The sequence below is a fragment of the Pelecanus crispus genome, chromosome 3, assembly GCF_030463565.1.
Source record: "Pelecanus crispus isolate bPelCri1 chromosome 3, bPelCri1.pri, whole genome shotgun sequence".
NCBI lineage: Eukaryota > Metazoa > Chordata > Aves > Pelecaniformes > Pelecanidae > Pelecanus > Pelecanus crispus.
In genome coordinates, this window is record NC_134645.1 from 52,849,840 (window position 1) to 52,875,033 (window position 25,194).

Sequence of the window (25,194 nt, forward strand, 5' to 3'; positions counted from 1 at the left end):
GCAGCTATGGGCATGGGGCCACTGGGCATCCCAGGTACCAGGAGGATGATTTTTGTCCCCCTACTTCATCCCTTTTCTCATTTCTCCTCCCCTGTTCAGAGGGGTCACGGGCACGTTGTTCCCTTATGCACACTCTCCTCCCTACTCAGGTCCTTGCAAGGTATGGGCCATGCTGCCCGGCTCAGGGGATGACATTTTGCTGTTGTTTGACTATTTTCACACAGCCATGTCTGCAGCTGTTTCTCCCATTCAGAATTTTGGCCTTGATCTAAAGCTTCTTGACATGCTGATGGCCTGTCATCAGGCTGGATAGGTACAGTTTGTGTCCAAGTGTTTCACCCAAAAGCCAACATACAAGGCATGTGGAAAACTCTTCTGAAGAGAACTGTGCGTGGGGAGGCGAACAGGGTGGGAGCTCTCTTCTCATGGAAGGGAAGGTTTCTGTCCTGAAGGGCCTCATCGGGGGCTCTGCTGCCCTGGCTACTATCCAGTTTCACTCACACAGCAGCAGGTTACACCCTTATCACTCATCTTCCTCTCCCACCCCACCCCACCCTGCTGTCACTTTGCAGCCAAGCAGGGTACAACCACTGGCTCCTCTTCCCCTGGCCACCAGCCTTGTTCCCCCTGCAAACCACTCAGGCCAGAGCTGTGGTGCTCGTCTGAGGGCCGGTCACACAGCAGAGCCACACGCCAAGACACAGGAACGGCCCCAAAGGGCATACAGGGGGTCAGTGGCTGAACGGAGCAGGACAGGGAAGACTCATGCTGAGTGACCATGCTTCAGCAGAGGGGATGGTGGTTGGAGTGCTGCTAGGAGCAACCAGGCGAAGCAGCGAAGACACAGGGGCAGTGCAATGGCCTCCACCATACCCTTTCTCCCAGGGGCAGAGCTTAACAGACAACACGGAGTCATAATGGACATCTCCACATCAATGCATGCATTACATTTACTCATTGAAGGCCTTTAGAGCTAATCCCATTTCTCTCTGCCCCACCCACCGTAGCTGGAAAAGCACCTGGCTGGCTCACAGGTGGTGCGCAGGGACCAACAAGCGCCCCTAATTCAAGGAGCGCCGAAGCTGTTTGCATGGGTGTTTGCAGCACGCCTGCTCTTTGGTGGCTGGACGACCACACGCTCGGCCCGCCTGCATCGCTTCCGTAGCACAACCAAGGCGAAAGCAGGCACCGGCCCCACGGCTCAAGAGGACGCTTGTGCTGGGGGGGTGAGGCAGCCTCCCCCTGCACGGCCCGGCCTGCCGGCGCCCCAGGCCCCCTCCCCTGCCGCGCCATCGCGCCCCAGCCGTGGTTCTCGGGGGGACGGGTATAAGCATGGCGATACCGTTCCGTCTCTACACAAAAGGCTTTATCTAACTGCGAATTCGGGCTACGGAGCTCATGCAAATCCCCGTTTACTGCGCGTATGGAAATAAGCCAATTCCGCAGCGAGCGATGAAGCCGGGGCACGCTGAAAAAGCCCTTCTTTCTACCTCCCGCCCCCCCCCCCCCCGCCAGCGAGGCCGGCACAGGCGCCCACCTCGCCCCCGCCTACGCGACACGGCGCGGCGGCGACACCCCGCGGGGGCTGCCCGGAGAAGTGGCCGGGAAGGCCCCCACGAAGGGCCGGGGTCTGGGCCGCCTCCCGGGGCCGGGGCCGCCGCTCAAGTGCGCAGGCGCGGGACCTCGCCGCCGCCTCCAGCCCCGCGGGAAACTGAGCGCGGTGTGAGGCCGCGCCCGCCAGGGGGCGAAGCCTGCGGGTGCGTCGCTTCCGGTGGGGCCAGCGGCCCGCAGGGGAGCGCGGAGCGGCCTCGTCCCGGCCCGTACTCTCCGGCCCGGCCCGAGCGACGGCATGGAGAAGCTGCGGCGGGTGCTGACCGGGCAGGACGACGAGGAGCAGGGACTGACGGCGCAGGTACCGGCCGGCGGGGACCCGCTCCTCTTCCCGCTCCCCGCGCCGGCGATCTGGTGGCCGCCGCTAACGGCCGCTGAGCGGCGGCTCGCGGGCCGCCCCCCCTGCCCCGCGGGGGCCGAGCGTCGCCGGCGCCGTGAGGGGGGGGTGGCTGAAGCCTCCCTGCCCCAGGCCCGCAGGGGGGGCCGCGGCCTCAGGCGCCGCCGTGTGCCTGCAGTTCCCCCTTCCCCGGCCTGGGCACGCACGCACGCACCCTCGGTGTCGGCCCGCCAGCCCCGGTAAGCGGCGGAGACGGGGAGGCAAAGGAGAGAGGAAGGTTTGCTGCGTGCGCCGAAGAGTGAGGTTTGTGGGCACCAGGCCCTGCCCGGGAGTGAGAGTTGTGGCGAATTTTCCGTGTGCGGAGAAGCTCTTCCTTGTGCTGGTGGTTTGGGGTCCTTTGGTTTTATTTTCCACGTCCTGCTTCGAGGTGATGGTCTCCTTGTCTCGCGTGTACTCTTCTTCCTACATGGCCTTTGTAGTGGATGAGCAGTTAAACAATAGGTTTTCTTTCTAAATTGCTTCTCCATTTCCTTATGCTCCTGAATTTGCAAAAGCTATGAAAGACATTCTCTAGACAGAGGTAGTTTTGTGTATATTGTGCTGACGTTCCTTTTTTTGCTCCATACTCCTCAAGTACAGTTTAATTTTTCTGTTTCTTCCCCACTGTCTTCCTCATCGTCAGGGGTTTTTTTGTGGTTTTTTTTTTGTTGTTGGGTTTGAACACTATGCATTTCTGAGACTTCACTTCTAGGTTGAAGCAAAGCTGAGCATACTTATAAAGAACCATTTATACCGTCAGCTCCCTTTTAATTGGTGTGACTGCAGGTCAGAGTGCCCCACATCATGGAATATCCTGATACTGTGTGCTGCAGGGTGGTGGAGGAAGCTGGAACGTAGAGCAGCCTGGATCTGAGCTACAGCTAATAAACCTTGGTGAACCAGCACAGCCTCAGTACAGTTGGTGTCTATGGCATAATATTAGTTCCAGCAGCTTGCTGCTGCCATGCTTCACTTGTCTTCGCACTAAGTTGCTGCTGGTCTTCAAGGTGTATGAACTTGGCCTCTTTGCCACAGTAGAGGAGCTAAATTATATCCATATCTGATCGATTCTGGAAGCAGTGTAGCATCTCTGCTGGTTCACACAGAGCTGGCTGCCAGTATTTGAGAGGGATGCTTCACCTTCTGATTTATCACAAGATTATCAAAGAAATACTTACACTTCTGTTAATCTTAGTTCAGTTCCAAGAGAATTAATTAATCTGCCATCCCCACACTTTGCATGAGACACATGATAGTGGCATAGAGTTCTTAGATTCTGTGGTGTTTGTTTTAAGGTAGCAATCAATAGATAAATGCCTAAGTATTTAATAATTTTATAGTTGAGGTGTATATCCTGAGAAGGGGAGAACTGAGCTAAGAACGTGTCATTTGTTAAATGCCAGTACTAAGCTATATATGATTTGGTTGTTGCATGTAATGATGTTGTTATAGCCGGAGAAGACTTTAAATAGGAAAAATCTGCCCATATTTAAAGCCTATCCAGTAGATGATAGAAGAAAACATACAAATATGCCTTTGGTGTAGTGCAAAGGAGCTTCATGCTGAGAAGATGAACCAGAGAGATCTTCTTTAAAGTAAATATTACCCACTAAAGAAAAACTCATGTTTAGGTTAGGCAATGTCTCTATTGTAGGTTTCTCTCAAAGTAGCAGTGTATTTCTAGAACACTGGAAATCAAGCCTCTTTTTAGTGAGGAAATTCATATGTGACATTCAGTAAAGCTATAGCTTTACAGCTGAATGGTGTTGACTATTTTTAAAGTGTGTGTAATAGAGCAAAAAAGTATGTGCACCCATGCAGAGAAGGACACTTTTTAAGAGGTAATTTTGTGAAAGAAAATATAAAGTTACGCATTTTGCATGTAAAATCTTCAGCTGTTTTAGATGACCTTTTTGGAACTGAGATATTTGTTTGGTTAAAAACAATGACCCTCTCTTTGGAATAGCTGATGGTTGTGTAATAGCCATCATGTGGCTGATGTTCATAGATGTGTCTATTCTGCTCCTTCTTGATTTTTGCAGAATGATTACCACAAAGTCAGCAGTAACTCCTGTTTAAGTGGAAGAAAATTTTATACTAAGACAATTGTGTGATGATTCAATGAAGCCTTTCTGTACCTTCTAAACCCTTCAGATGACCAACTGTCACTTCTTGCTGCAATTAGATGAATTATTCTAAATATTAAAAAAGGAATTTATTACCAAAAAATCAATAATAAATTGTAAATATACAAGTGTAACGATGTTGTCAGGGCAGCATTATGCTGTTTAGTTTTATCAACACCAAAACTAATACAAAATCAGTTTGATTGACCACTGCTTAAAGCATTCAACAAGAATTTAGCAAGGAGAATAGATCAGATATTTAAATTTGTTATATTTTACTCTAAAGTGTTGATAGAAATACATATAAGGAAGCCTGTTAGGGAAAGATGAAAATGTATCTCTCTCTTTTTTTGAAATACTGCGTAGGAACTCAATTCTGCAAATGTACTCAACATTTCTTTGAAATTGAGTTTTCTCCATTACTTGCATATTCTTAAATTTACTATCAAGAAAAAATGTAATTGTTAACTTCTAGAGTCTTTCTTAAAACCTGTAAAAGAAAGTGCTTCTATCTTTTTGTTTGCCCACATGGAAAGATTTTATAAGATAACTAATCTGTGGGGGGAGCCTAGGTAGATGTTCAAAACTACAAGAAATGTTTTTGAACAAAGGCAGCATTGCAGATTATCATTCATGTGATTTACTGGGTGTCTATAGCAAGCAACTCCCTTGCCACCACCACTGCACAGTTCTCCATATGAATCTTTCCCCAGATGTGGAATTTGCATGGCAGTTTTTTCGGTCTTCTAAGCAAAAGCTTCTGGTAGTCCAAATATCGTAGAGTGTAATGCCAACTCTTTATATCAGAAATTTAGGATTAGCTGTATGGCTTATGTCAGACAATAAAAAAGTCCTATCCCTTATGTCCACCCTTATGTTGCTTCCTGCTTTTGTAGCATAGGCAGCTTAGACTTAACTAACTTTTTCTTAGGGTTCTGGTTCATAGTCTCTGAGTGTAGGTGTAAGAAACTAAACTGTTACTTCAGGGTGTCTCACAGCCCCTCTTTCAGAAATTACTGCTCCTGCAGCGCATACAGCAGAATAGGTGGGCGCTGTGTCAGGTCCTCAACTTTTACAGATTGTAGCCTGGCATTTTAGCACAAGCTGAAGTCTCTGGTTTAAGTAGTTGAACTATGTACGTCTTACTCAACTTCTACAGCAAGGTGCTTCACTACAGGGGTGAAACAGACATCTTGGAAAGGTAAACAGTTCCATTGCTTCCATTAAAAAGTATTAAGTATCAGGGACTAAGAAAACGCATTAGCAGATCTCCAGTTTCAGGATTTCAAAAACTGCATTAACTAGGTTCAGCTTGATGACATAAATGGTGATGGCACCAAGAGTGGTTGGAGGATCAGCCTTAATTTTAATGCCAATTAATTTATTCATTCAGTTTTCTTATTAGAGGATGCTATGTTGTGGTGTTCTGGCAGCCCTCATGCCACAGCTTATCTTCCTGCAGTTCATGTGCATGTATTGTCAATATAAGTTTTTAAGAATTAAATCCATAAAATGTATTAAACTAGTTTAAAAATCATATTTTAGATCTGTGGCATTTTTTTTTGTTCTAGCTTTTGTGTGGTTCACTTATTTATGGTGTTAGGTTTTTTTTAACCTAATAACTGTTAGTGATTTAAATGAAGATAAAGCTATTTTCAAATTTATATGAAAATTTCCTGGTAGTTGTTTCAGGAACACCGTCAGATATTAAGTCTAGAAGTAGAATAGCAGTAAGTGGCAGCAGTGTGCCTGATACAACCAAAGAAACAATTTACCTTCGTCCTTTCCCTGTTCTCTAGGCAATCTGAAATGCATGTGTTGCGTGTGCTGATAGTATTGGCCCATCCACGCTTCATTTCTGAGCCAGGGTGGAAAGGAATTTTTTTTTTTTTAAATGTGTACATGTCATTAGTTGCATGAATAAGTATAACTAAAAGCATGATTCAAATGGGTATCTTCAGTTGTGTTCTGCCAGCTCTTCCTGCACTTCTTGCATGTACAGGCATTCAGGAATATGACTGTCAAATATGATTTCAAATATAAAACCATCTTTCAGTTACTGTTTTTGCCTATTTCTTTAATGCATACATAAGGATAAAGACTTGGACCTAACAAGGTAAGCTGCATCTTCTGACCTTTGGGAAGTCCTGTCTTAACTGCTGAACACAGAGAAGTGGAAGGAAAATTCAGAAGAATATTGTATCCCAGCTCTGTGTGTGCCTACACAGTATGCAAGTGTAAAAGATTATTTTTAGTGTTCTGATCCCCCTTCTTAAGGAAATATTCAAAGCACTTACCACTACCTGAAAGAGAAACTGCTCAAAAGAGTAGGAGAAACATCAAGCTCATTGGTTGGGAAAGCCCTAACTTGTCTATTTGGTTAATAATACTTGTTTGAAAATACGTGTATAGACTAGATAACAAGAGGGCAAGTTTGCTTGTGTCATCTGAACAAGTAGGAAAGTTAGCTTTTTATGGTCATCTTACATAAGCTGAAGCAACACTGCACTTAATAGACCAGTTTAGAATAGAAAGTATATTTAATTTTAGTGACCTGGAGTAAGCTGAAAGACATTGTTCTTAAAGCATGGGTAGAGAAGATAAGCTGAGCGTATCTAACCAGTCACTTCTGCTGAAAGGGGCTGTTCCTCTGCCAGCTATGTGGCCCTGCCTCTTTCCATCTATCAGTTGCGCTGCTTTTCTCACATCTTGCTGAACTGGTTTGGCTCATTAGTCCAGCATAGGACTAAGTCATCAGAATAGAGGGAACACTAGTTCTTTTCCCGCTTCGTGAGTTGTGTCAGCTAGCTCAGCTCATTAAAGGGTCCTACAGGTTCTGGAGTTGCACTGGAGAAGCAGGAAGTAAAATTACCCCTTTCAGCAAGTTAGCTCTCTGTTGAGACAGGCTGTGTTAATCTGCCTACGCCGCCAGCCTGTAAGGAACAGTAGTTGAAGTGGAATCATAATTCTTGCAGTGGATACTTGTACTAATGTGTACAATGGATTCTGTCTGGTAACAGGGAAAGGTGGTAATGTCTACAGGAATGTACAGTGCCGCACATATAGGTAACGTTCATCTGCAAATTGCTAGAAGGTCCATTCATTCTTCTGTTGTGGTGCAATTGTGATAATTTTCAATTGTAATTGTATGGTGAAAAAACAGTCTGTTTGAAAGTGGAGCAGTATTGCTTGAGTGCCAGGGTATACCTTCACAGGTTTTGTCTTTTTTGTTTGTTTTGGAAATATGTTTCCAGATTGCTAATATAATTTCTTAAACTGAAATAATTAATATGCAAGTAACTGTTAAGCAAGGTAAAATAATTACTTCAGCTAAAAAATTATTTTGTTTGAAATTAAGGACTTAGTAAAGAAAAATATATCCTTTAGATTGTTCAAAACTGGGTTTGTAATAGCCTTTTTTTTTTCTTCTCCTCCTATTAAGGTCCTCGATGCCTCAACACTCAGCTTTGGTACTCGAGTCAGATGGTTTGCCATATGTTTTGTTGCTGGCATTGTGTGTTCTATTCTTGTAAGTAAAGGGTTTGGGGTTTTTTTTCCCCCCTGTACTTTATTAATGTTCTACAGTAGAACCTTGTTCATATTCATACTTCATATGTGATTCTGTGTTTGCTTTATCCTGCATCCTAAATTTTGTAGCCATAAATTTAACTGGACATTAAATAAATAATTAGCATGCAGGGGCTGTTCTGTAAATTATGATTTTGACCATCTTTCTTCCATTTACAGCAGAGAGCATTTTTATTGTAGCATAATAAAATTTCTTACTAAAAGGTTTGAACACTGACAAAATATGCTGTATTTTTAATTTAGATTTGTGAGTGGTGTACTAGGAAAGAGTGCTGTTTTTTGTTGTGTACCCATCTTATTTTTATTCTCCCCAATAAAAGGGGAAAAGGAGGGGTGAAGCTCGAAAGGTTTTAAAGGCTGAAGAAATCACAAGTGTAACCTGTCATACTCACAAATCAATAGGTGATGACTGTGGTAGCATGTTGACACTTGAAAAACCTGCAGCACTCCTGTTGATCTTACAGTCAGCAAATCATTTGTTCATTCTTGAACTTGAGGTGTTGGCAGGCCGACTCAAGCCTGCAGTTAGAAGTTGAGATCTATTAATTGATTGGGTCTATCAAAATCTGACACAGATAACTTGCAGTACAAAGCAGTTCTTCATCTGCATGAAAAGTCCCCAGAAGCAGGTGAAATAACATTGAGGAAGTATCCAGGCTGCTGGTTTTGGTTGTGGGTTTTTTTGTTGTTGTTGTTTGTTGTTTTTTTTTTTTACTATCATTGTGAAGTAGAGTGTTACTTTTGATACAAGCTAGTCAGCAGCCTTGGCTAATGTATGTGGATGATATTTGCAGGTTTTGTGGAGACTGTCAGGCAGATTGCCTTGACTCATAATGCATATTAGTAGTAGGAGAGAGAACCTTGTCCTGTGTGCATTAGTTTCTAGTTTTGCCATCATTTAAATGACTGATGCTGCTCTTTCATTTACAATGGAAAGTTTTTAAACCAAGGAGACTTGTAATGACAGGAAGAAGCAGCTGTGGAGAAGCAACCCGTTGATGGTTTGAGGCACTCACTTAGAGATAGCCACTTGCTGGATTCTCCTGCAGGTGGAAGCTTCTGATTCTTTATCAAAACTTGCAGTTTGTTAGACTCCCTGAGACCCAGAGATAAACCAGAACAATTGCTGGTCTTATCTGTGAGAGGTCTTATTTAAGTGGTAATCAGTTCAATAAAGGAACTGGAGAGTGGTATTCTTCATATTGATGTCTATGCCAAGTACAGTGACACAAACTCTGGCTGGATACTTGTGTTAGAAAAGGGGCAAGTTCTAGGGAGGGAGCTCAAGATTGTGTTAGAATATTCCTTTTTTAGGGTTGCTTAAGCGTTATTTGGTTGATTCCCTTCCCCCCCTTTTTTTCTGCAAGTAGTATTTAACCACTATAATCACAAATTTTAGTACACACCATGTTTGTGCTTTAACACCTATTTCTATACAGGTTAACATCACTCTCTTTGCTGCTATTTTTTTTTAGTGTTTAATCTTTGTGCCTATTCTATATCACATGGTGTGAAACTATGAAACAACAACACAAAAGGCTTTAGGATCTTAGTTTCCTAAGGTTTCCTTGAGTTATCTTGAGCTTGATAAAGAAGAGTCAAAACTCTGCTAGTCTGTTTGTGGAACTCGTATCTTAGAGAGTTTGGAGGCAGCTCCCTAGCTAAGCTTTGCCACATGAAGCTGAGAGCAGGCAGCTCCGCCTTCTGCTTCAGGTTATGGACCTTTGCTGCAGGATTAGGGAGGCCCTCAAGGAAGTGCTCAGGTCGTCTCTTACAGGCGTGTACCTGATCTTCAGATCTCGTATATCCGCAGGCTGGTATATTTATTATGTTTTTGGCTGGCCAAAATTGCAGGTGTGGTTTTTTTTTTTTTTTAATTTCATCTAGTCTTTGCAAAGTGTCCATAGGCTTTCCTTATAGAATACAGTTACACTCTTCTCTTGCAGCTTTCCGTGATTGCTTGTACTGTGGTCTGTGCAAACTGACATTGCAGATGCCCACTGAAATTGCAATTGGGTAGAATACAGTTGCTTTTTTTCTTTTTCTTCTCCCCCTTTTTCTTCTCCCCCTTTTTCTTCTCCCCCTTTTTCTTCTCCCCCTTTTTCTTCTCCCCCTTTTTCTTCTCCCCCTTTTTCTTCTCCCCCTTTTTCTTCTCCCCCTTTTTCTTCTCCCCCTTTTTCTTCTCCCCCTTTTTCTTCTCCCCCTTTTTCTTCTCCCCCTTTTTCTTCTCCCCCTTTTTCTTCTCCCCCTTTTTCTTCTCCCCCGACAGTGTCCACATCACAGCTTAAAGTGGGGGTGGGGGGGAGGGGGAAAGTTTAAAAACCCTAAAACACCCATGTTTTGCTTCTAGTTTAGGCTGTATATCTCCCTGATCATCATAGGGACTGTGATCAGCAGAAGGCTTTGGATTTTTTTTTTTTTTGTTTAGTGGAAATAAGAGATGCCTGGAAGTAAAAGTTTAAAATATTTCTGTTCAGCCTCAGTGCATATCTAGACTACGAGTCCAGATGCTTGATTGGAGGAGAAAGGGGATTGTGGGTATTAGTGTGGCTTTATGACACTTTTTCCTCTGTGTGCAGAGGTGTATGATGTATGGTGGGGCATGGTAACAAAACTGAAAGTGTCATAAATAGAATATAAACAGTACAAATAAATGTTACAAACAATATAAACAAACATTGCCTAGCAGTAAAAATATTGTGAAATATAGTAAACCAATACATCATTTTGCCAGTAGGTGGCAATAGAAGTTTGAATATTGACTACTACAAATCTCAGAAGTGTATGGTTATCTGCTGTATGTTAGAATGACACTCTGCATAGTCTGAAAATACATTTATAGACTGTAAAATCTGAATAAATTGAAATAACTAATTACCAAGATACAAATGACCTATCTTTTCTAGGGAACGGCATTGCTATGGCTCCCAAAGGGGATCAAACTTTTTGCAGTGTTTTACACCTTGGGAAATATTGCTGCATTAGCCAGGTATGATTGCTTAATTATTGTTATTAGAAAAGTACTTTTCATCTACACTTCCATTTCTTTTACTCTAAAATGGTGTCTGTTTGTGTTGTGTATAAACAACATTGTTTTCATATTGAAATGCTACTAAGAGAAAATCTTGTTTGCCTTACAGTTTTAAGATTATCAGAATTAGTGAATATCAGTTATTCACTTGTTATTGCCCCATTGTGATGTCTTAAGTGATTGTTTTGTGGACAGATCACAACTGCTATCTGAAGTATGAATAACAAATTGCTGGCTGAACGTTTTGTACTTTTTAAGTCCTTCTGCCTTCCGTACCTTCTGAGGTGCAGAGGTCCCTCCGTTTCAGGGGCAATTTGGTAGTCTGCCCACTGTGTGGATGCTTTGTTACTGGAAGGAGCTTTTTGCTTTTAACAGAGAGATCATCCTGTTTCTAGGAAAACCTCTTTGAAAAAGGAGAGGTTCAGGAAATCCTTATTTTGACTCTAAGGCCAGGCAGAATCTAAAAATCATTCACAGTGTATTGTTAAACTCCATGCTTGGTTCCTTACAGTGTTCCCCATAGCAGTTATTCTTAAAAGATTTGTGAAAGGGACCTCCTAGGATCTAAAACTCTTCTTTTGCTGTTTGAAAGACATGTAAGAAACAATGTCAATAAAGTATTTTCAGTTTCTGTTTGTCCTCCTGCTCTTACTGTCTTGGCATAGATGAAGCATGATCATGGGACTCGGAACGTATGGAGTCTGGTCTTGAGTTTCATGGACTCTGTGACTTTATTAGTCAAGGTACTTAGCTCTTGAGTCAAAGCATTGTTAATCTGTTAAAACTCCAGCAATGTGACATTAACATTTGAGAAATGTGATGGTGTACTGCTTTTCCTCAACAAATTTGTTAGGGGACAAAAATGTTTATACTGGAATTGAGTCTCATTTGTATAACTATTCCATCTCATACTAAAACAAGACAAAAGGTAAATACTGGAGGTAGGCGAAACTGAGTATTTCCCTTTCTCTCCCTTACTTTAGTCTTTATTCTTCGTTGTTGGCTTTTTTCTTACCTAGTATTTTGGGTGTGTTTTCACTGCTTCAAATTAAATTAGCATTTTAGAAACTTGGTACTAATCAAGTCTAATTGTCAGTGAACTAAGAGGAAAGCTTTTACAGACTGGTATTTCTTTTAGGAGAATACTAACAAACTTTAGTCTGGACTCCAACTAAAATTAGAAGTAAAAAGAGGCTCCCTTCCCCTTCAGTAGTTCTTTTAGATACAAACAAGAGGAAACTGTCTTCTAAGAACAGTAGGAAATAAAGTCCCAAACTGACAAGGAGATTTAAACTTTTTCAGGCTTGTTTGCAAGTCTGTATTTAAAACAAATGCAGTTACCACTCTTACTAAATAGTCCTGTCTGGCCTGTTTTTACTATGCTTTTCTAGTCACAAACACGAAAATAACGATACTTACTTGATTATTCTCTGGGATGATGGGTATATCTTCTACAGAATGTGTTGTTTATAAGAAATCCTGTGTAAGTGGAGGACCTCCAGATTTTCTCCAGCCTTTCTGCTCACTCTGGATTCTCTTGCATCTCTGGAGAAGCTCTTGTGATGCCTGTCCTTCAATGCTAATCAGGCTAGCATCGATGCATTTTGCTTTCTGTATTTTTTTTCTGCCTATTTTATGTGGCCTGAACCTCCCTCATTTTTACCACTGCATTTTCATCATCCCTATCCTTCCTCTAGCTAACTAATTTTTTTATTCTAGTTCTTCAGGTCTCTTTCTTTTTGTCTTAATTTAATTTTATGGCCCAGCAGCCAAGATTAAAAAATACTGAGGAAAAGTTAGTTTGGATTGCAGTGAATTTAATTTTTTTTTTTCTTTTGAATTGAGAAAATATTTTTTTCCATTTAATGTGGATTTCTGAGGTCTGTCTACGCAGCTTAAAAACAAAGTGAAGAGAAGGGGATATATACACAAAGTTGCTGGTAGGCGAACATCTGGGTGTGGGAGGTCATGGGTTCAGTTTACTGCTTGGGACATGGATTCCCATATTTCTTCTATCTTAGAAGATGTGTGTTTCACCAGGCATATGACTGATTTCAGGAGGGAGCTCTACCAAACTCTTCAATGCTACTGATTTCATTTCATATAAACAAATATTAACTAGAAAAAGAGTTAAGCTAGCTTTCCTACTCTGTAGCAGAGCATTCAGACCACCACAAGGTTACAGGCATTCTCAGTCTCTCACTGAATATTTTCTACAAAGCAGAATGGCTTCAATGACAGGGAAGGAAGAGACTCATCTCAGAACATTTGGAGCCAGGTAATTAGTCCTGTGGTTGTGAATTCTTGGTTTACATCGCATTTCTTTGCAAGAACAGGTACAGCATAGCGTTGCTGATGATTTTCATTGTCCCTTCAAGTTCACTACAGACTAGAAGAAAGCAGGAGGGTTTAATACAAACTACTGAAGGTTTTTTCCTTCTGTTTTTGCTCACTGAGTTTGGGCAAAAAGTTAGAGTGTCCCTGTAATATTGATTGTAGCTACTTGTGTGCTCCTGGCCAAGAAGTTTATTGTTAAACAGAAGGTTTCTACAGAAGTTTGGTCTTTGTATTCTTTGCATTCTTTTGGCAAGTCAGTTCTTAGAACAGCCTCAACATGAAATTCACTGGACTTCAACTTGACTACCCTCTGTGATAAGTGGTAATGTTTTGGAAAGAATTTCATGACCAAAGGTGACCCAATACATAAGCTGTTTCCAGGACCAAATTCATGGAGTATTTCACCTTTCATTCTAGCGGGTCTCTGTTGCTAAACACTGAAATGCCTTTTTTAAAGCCTTTGCACTCATCTAACTGCTGGAAAACTGGTTAATTACCTATTGTCTTTTGCAAAGATTTATTTGAAAGTGATTTACCATTTGTTTTGTTTTTTCCCTCCTATTAGTACATGTTTCCTGATGGGGCCCCTGAAGCAATTGAAAGCAATGTTTGATCCAAAAAGATTAATAGCTACAGTTGTGATGTTGGTAAATATACTGTCTTTACTTCCTTTTGCTAAAAAGTTTTCCTTTAGCCTAAATGTGAGGCTTTACTAAAGAGAGGTGATTTCTCAGTCCAACTCTTTTTTTGTACTGAGTCATAATAGTCAAGCTGATTAGCTCTGTATATCATAAAGATTATCAAACTCCTTTCTGTGAGCTTGTGTTCTTGTTGCTTATGATTTTTTTTTTCTAAGTTAACCATTCGGAGTAAAATGTTCTTTACTAAATGCTAATATTAGGTTGATTATTTTTTCTTACTCGTTTTCTAAAACAATTGCTTCAAGAACCAGGCTAGAGAGAGACTTTTGAGCTACTGTGAAAAGTTGGTGGTGACCAAGTCTAGCTTGATAGTTGTTTGGTGGCTGCAGTTCTGTTTGTATAGCTTAGTGGTTCAACACTTTCAAAGCAATGGAGAAAATTAACTTCTCTGCCAAAGTCCGGGAAGCCATATGTTCAGCTTCACGCTTCTCCATTGTGAGGTCCTTGGCTCCTTTACTTCCATGACCATCGTTCCTTCTTTCAGGAGGATGGAAAAAACTAGCCCTGTCCCCAGTCTCAGAATTCCTATCCCAAAACTCTGTATTAGGTAGTTAAAAAAAGTTTCTGCCCTTGCTGCTTCTCTGTTTTGTACTTGTTTTCTCTTTTGTTCCTCCTGATTTATTTCAACTTTTATTTTTGAAATGTAGTTGGCTGTCCTACCTCTCATACAGCTTTCTTTTCTAGTTGATTGCAGCTGATGTGGATAAGAAACCCTTCATTAATTCTTTCTGGATGGCTGTCATATGGATTGTATATTCTTTCTCTCACACACCCACATGAAAAAAAAAAGTTACAATCTCATTTGAGAAGGTTATGTTTGCCCGCATCTTTTGGAGAAGTGACTTGATCCTTGCTTGGGCTCTGAGCTTTGTTAAAGATGTGACTTTTTGCCATCTCTTCCAAATCATACCAAGTTACAAGTCCTAGGGAAGTTATGTTTCATAGGTCATTTTCATGCAGTAAAAATGTCAAGAATATCTTCAGTTCTCTGGAGTCTTTGTTTGCTGAGCATGAATTCTTCAGCACTTTACAGCTGTGGGCTTTTTCTGGTCAAGCTGGGGGCCTAAGCCAGACACTAAAACAGGCAGCATAAAAATTATTTGCTCTGTTACCCTGTCATCTGCTATGCTTAGACATGGTGACAAAATAATTTGCTTTGAAGGCTGTAGAAACTAAACACGTCAGGGAAACGGGAAGAGAACAGAGAGCAGAAAAAAAAAAAAAAATAGCAGACCTACCTGCCTGCCTGCCTGTGCAGAGAAGCTACCAACAAGGTTAGGAAAAGGCAGAATGAAAGGTTTCTTCTAATGGGGAACAGGAACACTGGATGAGAGCTAAGACTGTTAAGATGGAAAATTACAGTAATACAGAGAAGGACAGGTAAAATTCTAAAGTTTAGAAAACTTTTTATGTGTTTGACTGTTTTCTTCCCATCCTAACACAAAGCTAGAATCGTAGGCAACTCAGGAGTCACAAATACGTTTGGAAAATTTCAAGAGAGCCTGTTACTTTTATTTCTTTCAATAAAATGCCATCTTGTCAGATGTTGATGTTATGAATACTAGATCCAAAATGATACTATATATTGAAAAAATAGAATAGCAGTTCCCAGACTATGTGGTTGCTTTCAAGCAAGCGTTATCATCTAAGCATACCTCTTAATAGACCTAACACATAAGGCTACACAGACCTGATTATACTTCTCCTGATTCTTGAAGTCAGTTCCTGCCTCCTCTTCCTTCTAAGACTTGTCCCAGCCCTTCTGGCCATGGAGCACATCATACTGAGCTTTACATGGAATTCAGCAGATAGTCACTGTGTGACAGCTTTTGGCTCTGTTTGTTTCATGAGTCTGTTCTGAAAATGCTGATTACCCATTGAAAACATGAAAACAGTTACTGTATTTGCTTTGTTGTGTATTTGAGTATTCATTCTTTTCTTTTTTTTTGTCTCTCCTTTCATCCCCCCTCCCCCCCCCCCGCCCCAGCTTTTCCTAGTATTGACTCTGTGTGCTGTATTCTGGGTAAGTGAGAATACTTTGTTCCTCTAAAGATCAATCTAGCTTGGTTAGTTTATTAGTTGTATTACAGCTTTAACATACAGTTCAGTTGTAGAGGAAAGATGAGCTTGTGTGTGTGGTATTTTTGTGTTCAGGTGGAGTGATGAGCCTGCTGGCTACAAAGCAATGCAGCCTTCCACCTGCATGTGATGTAGGTGAGAATACAAAATCTAGAGCATCAGGTTCAGTCTGCAGACCTCTGGACTAAGAACTAAGAAAAGCAAGTTAAAATATACTTTCATCTTAGTGATGTGTACTTCTGTCAGAGAATATCAGAGAATATGTAGTGGTCTTTAGAAATAATAAGTACAGAATATTAAACTGATTAAGACAAAGGAAGAGACACAGAACAAGTACCTTCAGGCATCTTGATTGTAAAACTGGCTGTAGTTATGTTCCACAGAAGTAAATATGTAGCTGAAGCAAACTTCCATATTTGCAGAAGTACAGTATTATGAATGAAAGTGAAAGTGTTAGCACTGATGCCGTTAAGTGTTTTCAAAGCTAGAGAAGGTGTTCATGGCGTGATGCTAATAGAGTGATGGATAAAATGAATGGAAAGTTGTTAGAGTGGAAAGGAGTAGCAAATTAAGTTAGGGAAGTTAAGGAAATTTAGTCATCATCAGTTAACTAAATTTTTGGCTGAACAGGCTGTTGCAGTTGTTTGCAGTATAGACTGGTGCAAAATGAACTAACTTGCAATATTTGCTTTATTTTTACTTAGTGGAACAAAAAAGGTTTGGCAGTGTTATTCTGCATATTGCAGTTCTTGGCAATGACCTGGTAAGATTCTTAAAATTAATTTTAATTTCTTCTCCCTACCCCTACACCCTCACGATTGTAAATCTGTCTGTCTCTATATATATATGCTTTACATAACCTAAGTGTGCCCAAATGCTAGCCTCAATCTGTTTTCCTAGGCTAGGCTGTGTAACTTCAGCAAAATCTATATGCAATCATCTTGCAAAAATGGTAATTTTAAGTATATTCTGCAATGTGTGAACTTATTTGAGGCATTATGAAAAGAATATATATGCAAAAAACTCATGCCTTTTCTCTGTTGTGAAAATAACTGTATATTCCATATGCCCCCTTTTGATTATCTGCCTCTCTTTTTGAGTTCTAACTAGATTTTCATTTTTTGAAGTGGGAGAAACTAAATAATATTTTCATAGGGTGTGTCCTGCCCCAACAAAATTCAGCGGCATGAAGTAAAGAGTGGGTGGTTGTGAGAGGGTAAATTTAGCACAGCAGGTACTATGATGACCATCCAGATGTGCTCAAGGGCTGGGCCTGGGAACGTGTGAGCACAGTTAGGTGAATGCTTGCAAGCCTGGCAGATGTTTTGGAAGTTACTGCTTTCTCCGTGGAGATACAACGGAACGTACTTGGTCTCCTTGTCCCAGGTGAACTACTCGGTACTAACTCGTAGGCGATCCAAGGTGACCACAGTTCTTGTTTGAACTTGCCCTGAACGCACAGTGGATGATGAACTTGGATCTGAGGACAAATAACCATTTGTTCAGGATAGGGACTGCTGGGCATCATGCTGGGCCCAGGTAAATGCTTGATACTAGATAGAGGGAACATTGCTAACTCAAACTATGTTCTAACTCAGACATGTTTACAGCAGACAGCTTCACGTTTGTTAAGCGTCCTAGAGCTTAATCGGGCTGGGCACGAGAAGAAAACATAGCCTGGAGGCTTGCAAGAAGCAAGTTTCAGAGGATAATAGAATTATCAGCTGTTTGAGTGTCACAGTTGTGGCGTGTTATTCATACTACAGCATATATCTGTATTTAGGGTTACATAAATAATATGTTTAGATGTATATTTGCATAGTAACGTTTAAACTGGAAAAAGTTCTCTCTGTCATCTTGAAGAATACGGTTTTCCCAGAAATTTCCATTCCTTTTGAAACTGGTTATAGTAAATCTGCTTTTTTAAGTTTATGTGCAATAACAGTTACACAGTATATTTAAAAAAAAAAAAAAAAAAAAGAAAAAAATCTGGAAATCCTTGGCAGTGTGTTTAGTTCTTGTCCAAGCATGTCTTCTTTTCTCAGGCAAGCATTAAATTGAGTAGGTAATCTCATTTAAAGTTTTGTTACAACAGGTTGTTTTTATTAATGTTAGACTAAAGTAATGGGGTTCTAGGAGAGATGTGAACACTGTGAAATACACTTTTTTCCTCTTCTTTTCAGGTATAGTCTGTCATATATTCCTTTTGCAAGGTGAGTCTGCATAATTACTTCTGTCTTAACAAACGATAGCTATCTTTATGCTAGGGAGGGGGGAACAAGTCCTTAAATTCAGTATGTGAAAAAACATAACCTCCTCCCTTTCCTTTTAATTTTTAGAAAATAACATAGCTGAACTCAAAGTAATGCTTAATATAAGCTTTAAATGCAAGTAAAGTGCATATAGTAATTCTCTCTGTTAAATTTCATTCTAGTTTTCATCACTGAAAATAATTTTTTTTTTTGTTTAAATTCTCCAGTGATTTAAAAATGCATTCATGGAATAGCGACCTTTCTAGTACTTACATTAAAAGATAACTTACAGATCTGACATCTTAGGTAAAAGCAAACAAGCAAGCATAGTTTCAGTTGCTAAGTCTACTTCTGAATTCCTCCATCATTTTTGAGAGGCGAGTTAATTTTCATTTTGGCAAGCCTCTCTCTTTCATTTCACTCTTGTGCATACAAAAAGGCAATGAAAGTTAGCCAAACACATAGTGAAACCACATGTAAGTAAACAAACGGAAGAATCTGTTTTTTCTATAATGTTTCATGTAAAATGCAGTTTGGTCTTTCAGCACTGTGCTGCTTAAAAAAAATATAGTGCTTCCGTGTCTGTGTATTACTTAGTGAGGTTTTCTGTAGTGGCGGGGAAAAAAGAATACAGAATGTTGTGTATCCTCCCTTTCATCTGATATCTTCCTGTAGTGTTTCTGTGACTTTGCTGAAAACTCTGTACTACAGATTTTTGTTTTAAGCTTCAGATTTGATCTAGGGAGGATTAAGCCATATATATTTTTTTTTAAAGATAGTTGTTGATAATTACAGTGGATTAAATACTTTAACTGAATGCAGGCTTTAAATTGTCATGTTTACTATTTCTGACATCTCAAGGTAACCCAGTCAAAGCAGTATTCTGAATTCTTATAGTTCCTGTGGCCAGGTGACAGCCTCAGTAGGGTCATTCTTTTTTTTCTTTTTTTTTTTCTTAAATGTTCTGCTCTGCACAGAAAACAAGTTGAGCTACTGGTCACTAGTCTTTTCTTGCCTACCAACAGCACTTTTAAGTTCTGGTCAGAAAAACATTAGGCTATATGCATCACTTAATTTCTTTGGTTTTATTTGTCTATTAGATTTTATGAGTCAACTGAATTTTACAGAGGCTACATTTAGTAGTGCAGTGACTTCTTTAGGGATTATTGAGTTATTTGCTTATGTGGAATGCTATCATAAATTTCTTGTATAGGCTGCCTTTCTTACGGAAATAGTGATCTAAACCGTGTTATATGCCAGTGAACAGTATTATGTAATTTGTTTCAAGTATACATTTGTCTTGATTTCAACAAAATTGTCATTACTTGATTTAACTGTTAATGGTTTACTCTTAACAACAATTGACTTGTTCATGGTTTGTTTGGCTTTTTTTTTTCTTTTCAATTAACGGCTCTCCTGCTGGCATGGCAAGAAAAAAACCCAAACAAACCCTAAAGAAAAAAACAAACCCCAAAACAACAAAAATGCATACAGTGACTTTAAGGAGTCATGAAGTTATTTTTCTTCATTTTTCAAATTGACTAACTACAGAATACAAATTCCACTCCTTAACAAGTTGTTACATTTTTGAGAAAAAGATAAAGGAGGCTAGAGTGAGTGATGTAAATAGGATAGTCAGAAAACAGTTGGTTCATTGTTGGGTTAAAGAAATTGACGCCTTCAGATCTTTCAGACCTTAAGGCTGAGCCAGTCTCTTTATCCTGCACTGTTAGGACATGCACTTTAAACCCTTCAGCCTGTGCTTTTTTTCTCCTGCAACGCAATGGTCTAACTCCAATGGGGCTTGGACTCAAGGCACCTGTGCTTTGCTCATTGTCTGGATTTGGCACTCTCCTCAACCCTGCCCTTGCTGGCCAGCCTTTGGAAATAAGGCTTTGACCTTTGCTAAGCCACCGAGCGTGCTGCAGAACAATTTTTAACACTGTGTCTGCATTTTAGCACGTGCTTGAATGTAAACAGTATGGAAGACTTAGACAATACGGGCAGACCTGAGCTTCACAGTGGGCTTGAGCCTTTGCTTTAGTTGGTGCTGTAGATGTACTCAACATAACAATGGCTGTTAAGATCCTGCATTTGATAAACTATTGATTTTTTTGTCCTTTATGTAATATTTTTACGTTTATGTAAATATTTATGTAATATTTTTAATTTTAAATACATAACGGTTGATACATATGTATGGAAAATAACAAATACCTTAGCTGACTTATTTTTTTCTTTTTAAAGGGATGCTGTGATTAAATGCTTCTCATCCTGTCTAGGGTAAATTAAAACCAGGAACCACTGTATGCTTTAAAAGCTAACTTTTATTCTTCTGTGAATTTTGCTCGGAGAACTATACTTTTCCACTCATGAAATACCCAGTAACAACTTAGTATTTTCCTTGCCTTTTGCATTTGGGGAATTAAGTATTTTTTACTAGAAACCATTTTAAAAATAAATTGGGTGAGCTGTTTGTGTTTACCCTGGAACTTTTAGGCTTTTTGTAACAAAAAAGTACATTTAAATACGTTGTGCAGAGTAGTCTTAAAACTACCTTGGATCCAGTAACACAGTTTATTCCCCAGGGGAGGCAGGCAGATCTGGGTAGTATGCGTAAAGATTTTATTTACAGTTCTGTCAGAAATTTGCAATGTGCCGTTTATGTTTGTATATTATTCATTGTATGCTTTTCCAAAGACAGAGTTTTATAAACATTGTAAAGATGTGGTAAGTTATATGCTCCTTTGAAATGTCTATACATGTGCCTTATGGAAAAAGCTTTATGCGAATATGTGAAAGGTCTGTTTAAAGCTTGTTGGATTTTATTAAAAAGCTGTATTTTAAACAATTTCTTTTTTTTACTTTCCTACTTAAATACTTTCTACTAAAAGAACTTATGGCTAATATATAAATGAGATTTGCAAAATAAATTCATTTTAAAGGTGCCTGAACTATTTTATTTAGGAATCTGCTATAGAGGGCTGAAAGTTTCAGCATTACACTTGAATAAATGTGAAAATGTATTAAAAAGTGGGATATGTATATGACTATATCCAAATGTGGTTATTAGATTTGCAGAAGTGACTTCAAAGCTTCTTTGTGTTAGGTTTAGACAAGCTGTTCATTCTGAGTTAAACCGATAACAGATTGGAGTAAAATACTCTAATACTTTGCCTAGCTTCAATAAGATGCTCTCATTTCTATTTTTTTGCAACTAAGTGCTATTCAGTTATTCAGGAGCAAAGTTAAATCCCTAGTGTTTGATGGCTGATAATGTATTGCAGGAGGTTCTTTTTAGCACAGGTTGGATGTGCTTGATTATTACATGTGGTCTAAACCCCACTTGATCTGGATTTTTTTTTTTTCCCACTAATCCACAAATAGAAAGAGGAATGGATTTGAAAAGACGTGAGCTGCGGCATCAGGAAGAGGAAAAACCCCGTGTTTTAGTATTCAGGGTTCAGGCTAAAGAGGTGAATTACAGGACGTTCCTGCTAAATCTCAGTGTATGTTGCACAAAATAGCAACGTGTTCTGGGGAAGCTGTATAAAGGATGACTGCACGATTTGGCAGCTAAACCGCCAACCAAGCCACCCCTTTTAACTGATTAGTAACAGTGAATTGCCAGTGAGGGGTCCTTCCTGCTGGTGGTAGGGGACCAGGCAGTCCTGTCCCTGCAGCAGGCTCTTGGGTGCGTTAGGACTGCTGCTGCGGTGACAGCTTCTCCAGCTCTGCCCATCACAGCCCTTGGGTGCTGGTGCGCCCTTGGGTGAATTTTTAGTTCCTTCTAGTTTTCAGTTTGCATTGGAGATGAACTAGTATGTGCGTAGGTAGTGATGGATGTCACCCTGGAAATGACTGTCACTGCCTCCTCCCCAGGTGCTGCTACCGACCATGCGTGGCACTGGGGAGATCCTGTCCCGCTAGTCTGTGCTTCGGGACCAGGCAGTTGTGTGCTCCAGGGTTGGCTTTGCCCATCAACCACCAGTTCTGGTGCGCAATCACTGTCACTGTAATCTTTACTTAGAATGATATTAGTCATTCAGATAGCTTTTTTTATTACTATTATTATTTATGTAAATAACAAGGTTGAGGCTCATCAGTTAACACTTAGTATTAGATCGCCAGAACAGAATGGGTTCAAGAACTGAAATCCAGAAGGTCCATGCACTGGTATGCTTTTATATGCACTTAGTCTGTTACATCATGTGCTTTCTTATGTGTTTTTTTTCCTCTCCTGAACGTTTAAGGATTGACTTTTTTCCTCTGCATACAGAGCACACACACTGTGTTCTTTTGTCGGTATCTTTTGCTTCTTCGTATCCTATCTTTGTTTGCTGTGTATGAATATTCCAGCAAGTTCACAGCTGATGCATCCTCGTTGTATGACTCTGTGAAACCATAGATGTGAAGTTCTCTATGCCTGTGGATTGCATACATCTACCCATCTTTTGATAAAATTCTTGCACCCTAATAAAAATAGTACTTTGAAGTAAAATCTCTGGAAATTCTGTGCTGTGGCTTTTTAGACAAAATTTTTGAGTGGTAGTAATCTTGGATTCATAGGAAATGCATGCTTATCTCTGTTATTGTTTAGGGTACTTCAAAAGGTAGGAAATGACTGCCTTCCTCCTCAAAAAAAAAAAGGGGGGGGGGGGAGCCCGATGCCCCAGTGCCGATGCCTCAGTTACAGAGGAATTGAGGCTAGGACTGGACTGGGCTCTTGGTTACCAAGCCAGGCTGCTCTTGTCCTCAGCGTGGCCCTTAGGGCAGTTCAGGTAGCCAAGGAGCTCAAAATGCCACTCACTGCTGTTTTGGAGGTGGCGTGAGGGCGCTGGTGCAGCGCGGCGGCGCAGCCGGCCCTTTCCCGCTCGGACGCCTGAGGCCTGTGGGAGGAGGTGCGAGCCCGCCCGCCCCGGGGCCGGGGCCCGGCCGCACGCTGCCGGCGGTGAAGGGCCGGGCCGGGTCGGGCCGGGCGGGCGGCGAAGGGCGGCGGCGGCCCGGGAGGGCGAAGGGCGGAGGGCTCCCGGCGCGACCCCGTCCCATCCCGCGCGCCCCCCCGCGCCGGGAGAGGGTGTTCCCGGGGCGGGCGAAGGGCGGGGAGGGGGGCGGGTTGTCGAGGGGGAAAGGCAGCGGCTGCAGGCGCAGCCGGCCCACGCCCCGCGCTGCCGCCGCCGCCGGCCGGGGGCTCCCGCTCCGGCTCTCGCCATGGGGCTGCAGCCCCGGCGCGCAGCGGGGCCCTGCCCGCCGGCGGGGAGATGCGCCGCCCTGCCCGCGGCGCGCACCGGGCCGGCCTGGGCCCGCAGCGAGGAGCCGGAGGGGGCTCCCGGCCGCACCGCGTCCCTGCCGCCCATCCTGCCGGCCGCCGCCGCTTCCCCCGTCGCCGCCCGGGCGCAGCCCAAGAAGCCGGCGGCGGCCCCCAAGAAGGCGGCGCCCCGACCCGCGGAGGAGACGGCGGCGAGGAAGGCGCGGGGGGCGCCCCCGGAGCGGGCGGGCCCGCTCTCCAGCTCCTGGCCCCGCTCCTCCCCGCAGCGGCAGCCGCCGCGGAGGCCGCCGGCCGAGCGGGGAGCGCGGCCCCAGCCCGCCCCGCCGCAGCCGCGGGGCCGCCCGGGGGCGGCGGGGGCGAGCAGCCGCTCCTGCGAGAGCCTCGGCGGGGCGGCGGGGGAGGCGGCGCTGCGCCTCTCGCTGCGCCTGCCCCCGGAGGCCGTGCGGCTGCTGCAGCGCCGGAGCCTGGAGCGGCAGCGGGGGCAGCCCGCGCCCCCCCCCGGCGGCAGAGCGGCCCCGGCGCGGCGCGGCGCCCGGGCGGGCGGCGGCGGCGACCTGCGCGCCCTCCTGAAGATTTCGCTGCTCAACGACAGGCACCGCTACGACGACGAGGAGTACGAGGAGGAGGAGGAGGCGGGGGCGGCGGTGGACGAGGGGCTGGTGCGGAAATGCACCGAGTGGCTGCGCGGCGTGGAGAGCGCGGCCGGCCGCGACCGCCCCGACCGGCTGGAGACGCTGCCGCACCTGGGCACCCTCTGAGCCCCGCCGGGGCGGCGCGCAGCGCGGCCGGGGGGCGGCCCGCGGGGGGCCCCCCGCGCTCCCTAGCTGTTGCGTCCTTTGTGGCGTCGGCCGCGCCCGGGGGGAGCCGGCGGGCGGCGGGGAGGGCCGGGCGGCGGCGGGGCCCAGGGCCCGGAGCCGGCCCCCGGGGCGGTGCCGCCGCCGGGGCGAGGGACAAAGGAGCGGCGCCGCCTCCGCCCGCCGCTGCCCCGGCGCTGGGGGGGCGAGGGGCCGGCTGTGGGCGTCCTGCCTTCCCCCCGCCCCGCTCCTTTTTTAAGACTTCTGACCACTTCGTGAGATGTGCGTGATGGTTTTGTATACTTGTACATAAAAGCTCATTTTTATTTATTTGAATAAACGACTCAGCTTGGCTGTTGCGGTCGCCTCCGCAGCTTCGCGTTGGGCTGTTCCTGCTCCGCCTGCGGTGGTCGCGGGGGTTTTGCTGCGTGGGGGCCGCGGGACCCCCCTGCAGGGGGGCGCAGCGCCGGCCTCAGCGGGGCGAGGGGCGCGGGAGGGCGGCAGCGGGGGCAGACGGGGCGACCCCCCCCCCCCGCCGGGTCCCTGCCGAGGGGAGGGGGCGACGGCGGCGGGGAGCAGCCCCCCGGGGGGAGCCCCAGGCGGGAGGAGGACGGGGCAGAGGCTGCTCCGCTCCCCCGGGGCCGCGTCCGCGCCGGTAAAGAGGGGGGGGGGGTGGTCTGTGCGTGGGGTGCGTGATTCCCCCCCTCCGCCCCCCCGGGCGGTAATTCAGACCCTTTCGAGCTGCTGCCAATGTGCGGGGGCGGGAGGCAGCGGCCGCGTCCTTTGTCAGCGGTCCCGGCGGGTCCCCGGCCCCCCCCCGGGACCCCCCGGACCCCCCGGGCCCCCGGCCGCAGGCGGTGGCCGTACCTGGTGCTCGCCAGAGCCCTGCGTGTTTGGGGGGGGGGCGGGAGGAGGCGAGCGTAGGGAAATTGCGGGTGGAAAGGAGAAGGTGAATGTTAGCGGGCTCACGGCTGCTGTCTCGGCGGCTGATTGCGGCGCTCGTATGGTTGGTATCCAACTTCTCGGAACA

The 25,194-nt window shown here is 43.9% G+C and overlaps 2 protein-coding genes across 2 annotated transcripts; both read left to right on the forward strand.

Annotated features, from left to right (window-relative positions):
* The first annotated feature begins 1,831 nt into the window (after positions 1-1,831).
* Positions 1,832-22,577, forward strand: SFT2D1 (SFT2 domain containing 1). The gene is made up of 8 exons (XM_075707573.1): positions 1,832-1,912; positions 7,556-7,642; positions 10,608-10,690; positions 13,635-13,716; positions 15,758-15,793; positions 16,554-16,612; positions 18,033-18,062; positions 20,349-22,577. Exons 1-8 carry the CDS (start codon positions 1,850-1,852, stop codon positions 20,386-20,388), a joined length of 480 nt encoding a protein of 159 aa, XP_075563688.1. The 5' UTR covers positions 1,832-1,849; the 3' UTR covers positions 20,389-22,577.
* A 604-nt stretch (positions 22,578-23,181) lies between these two features.
* Positions 23,182-24,128, forward strand: PRR18 (proline rich 18). Its single transcript, XM_075706612.1, has one exon. The coding sequence runs from the start codon at positions 23,313-23,315 to the stop codon at positions 24,126-24,128; it is 816 nt and encodes a 271-aa protein (XP_075562727.1). The 5' UTR covers positions 23,182-23,312.
* The last annotated feature ends 1,066 nt before the right edge of the window (positions 24,129-25,194 follow it).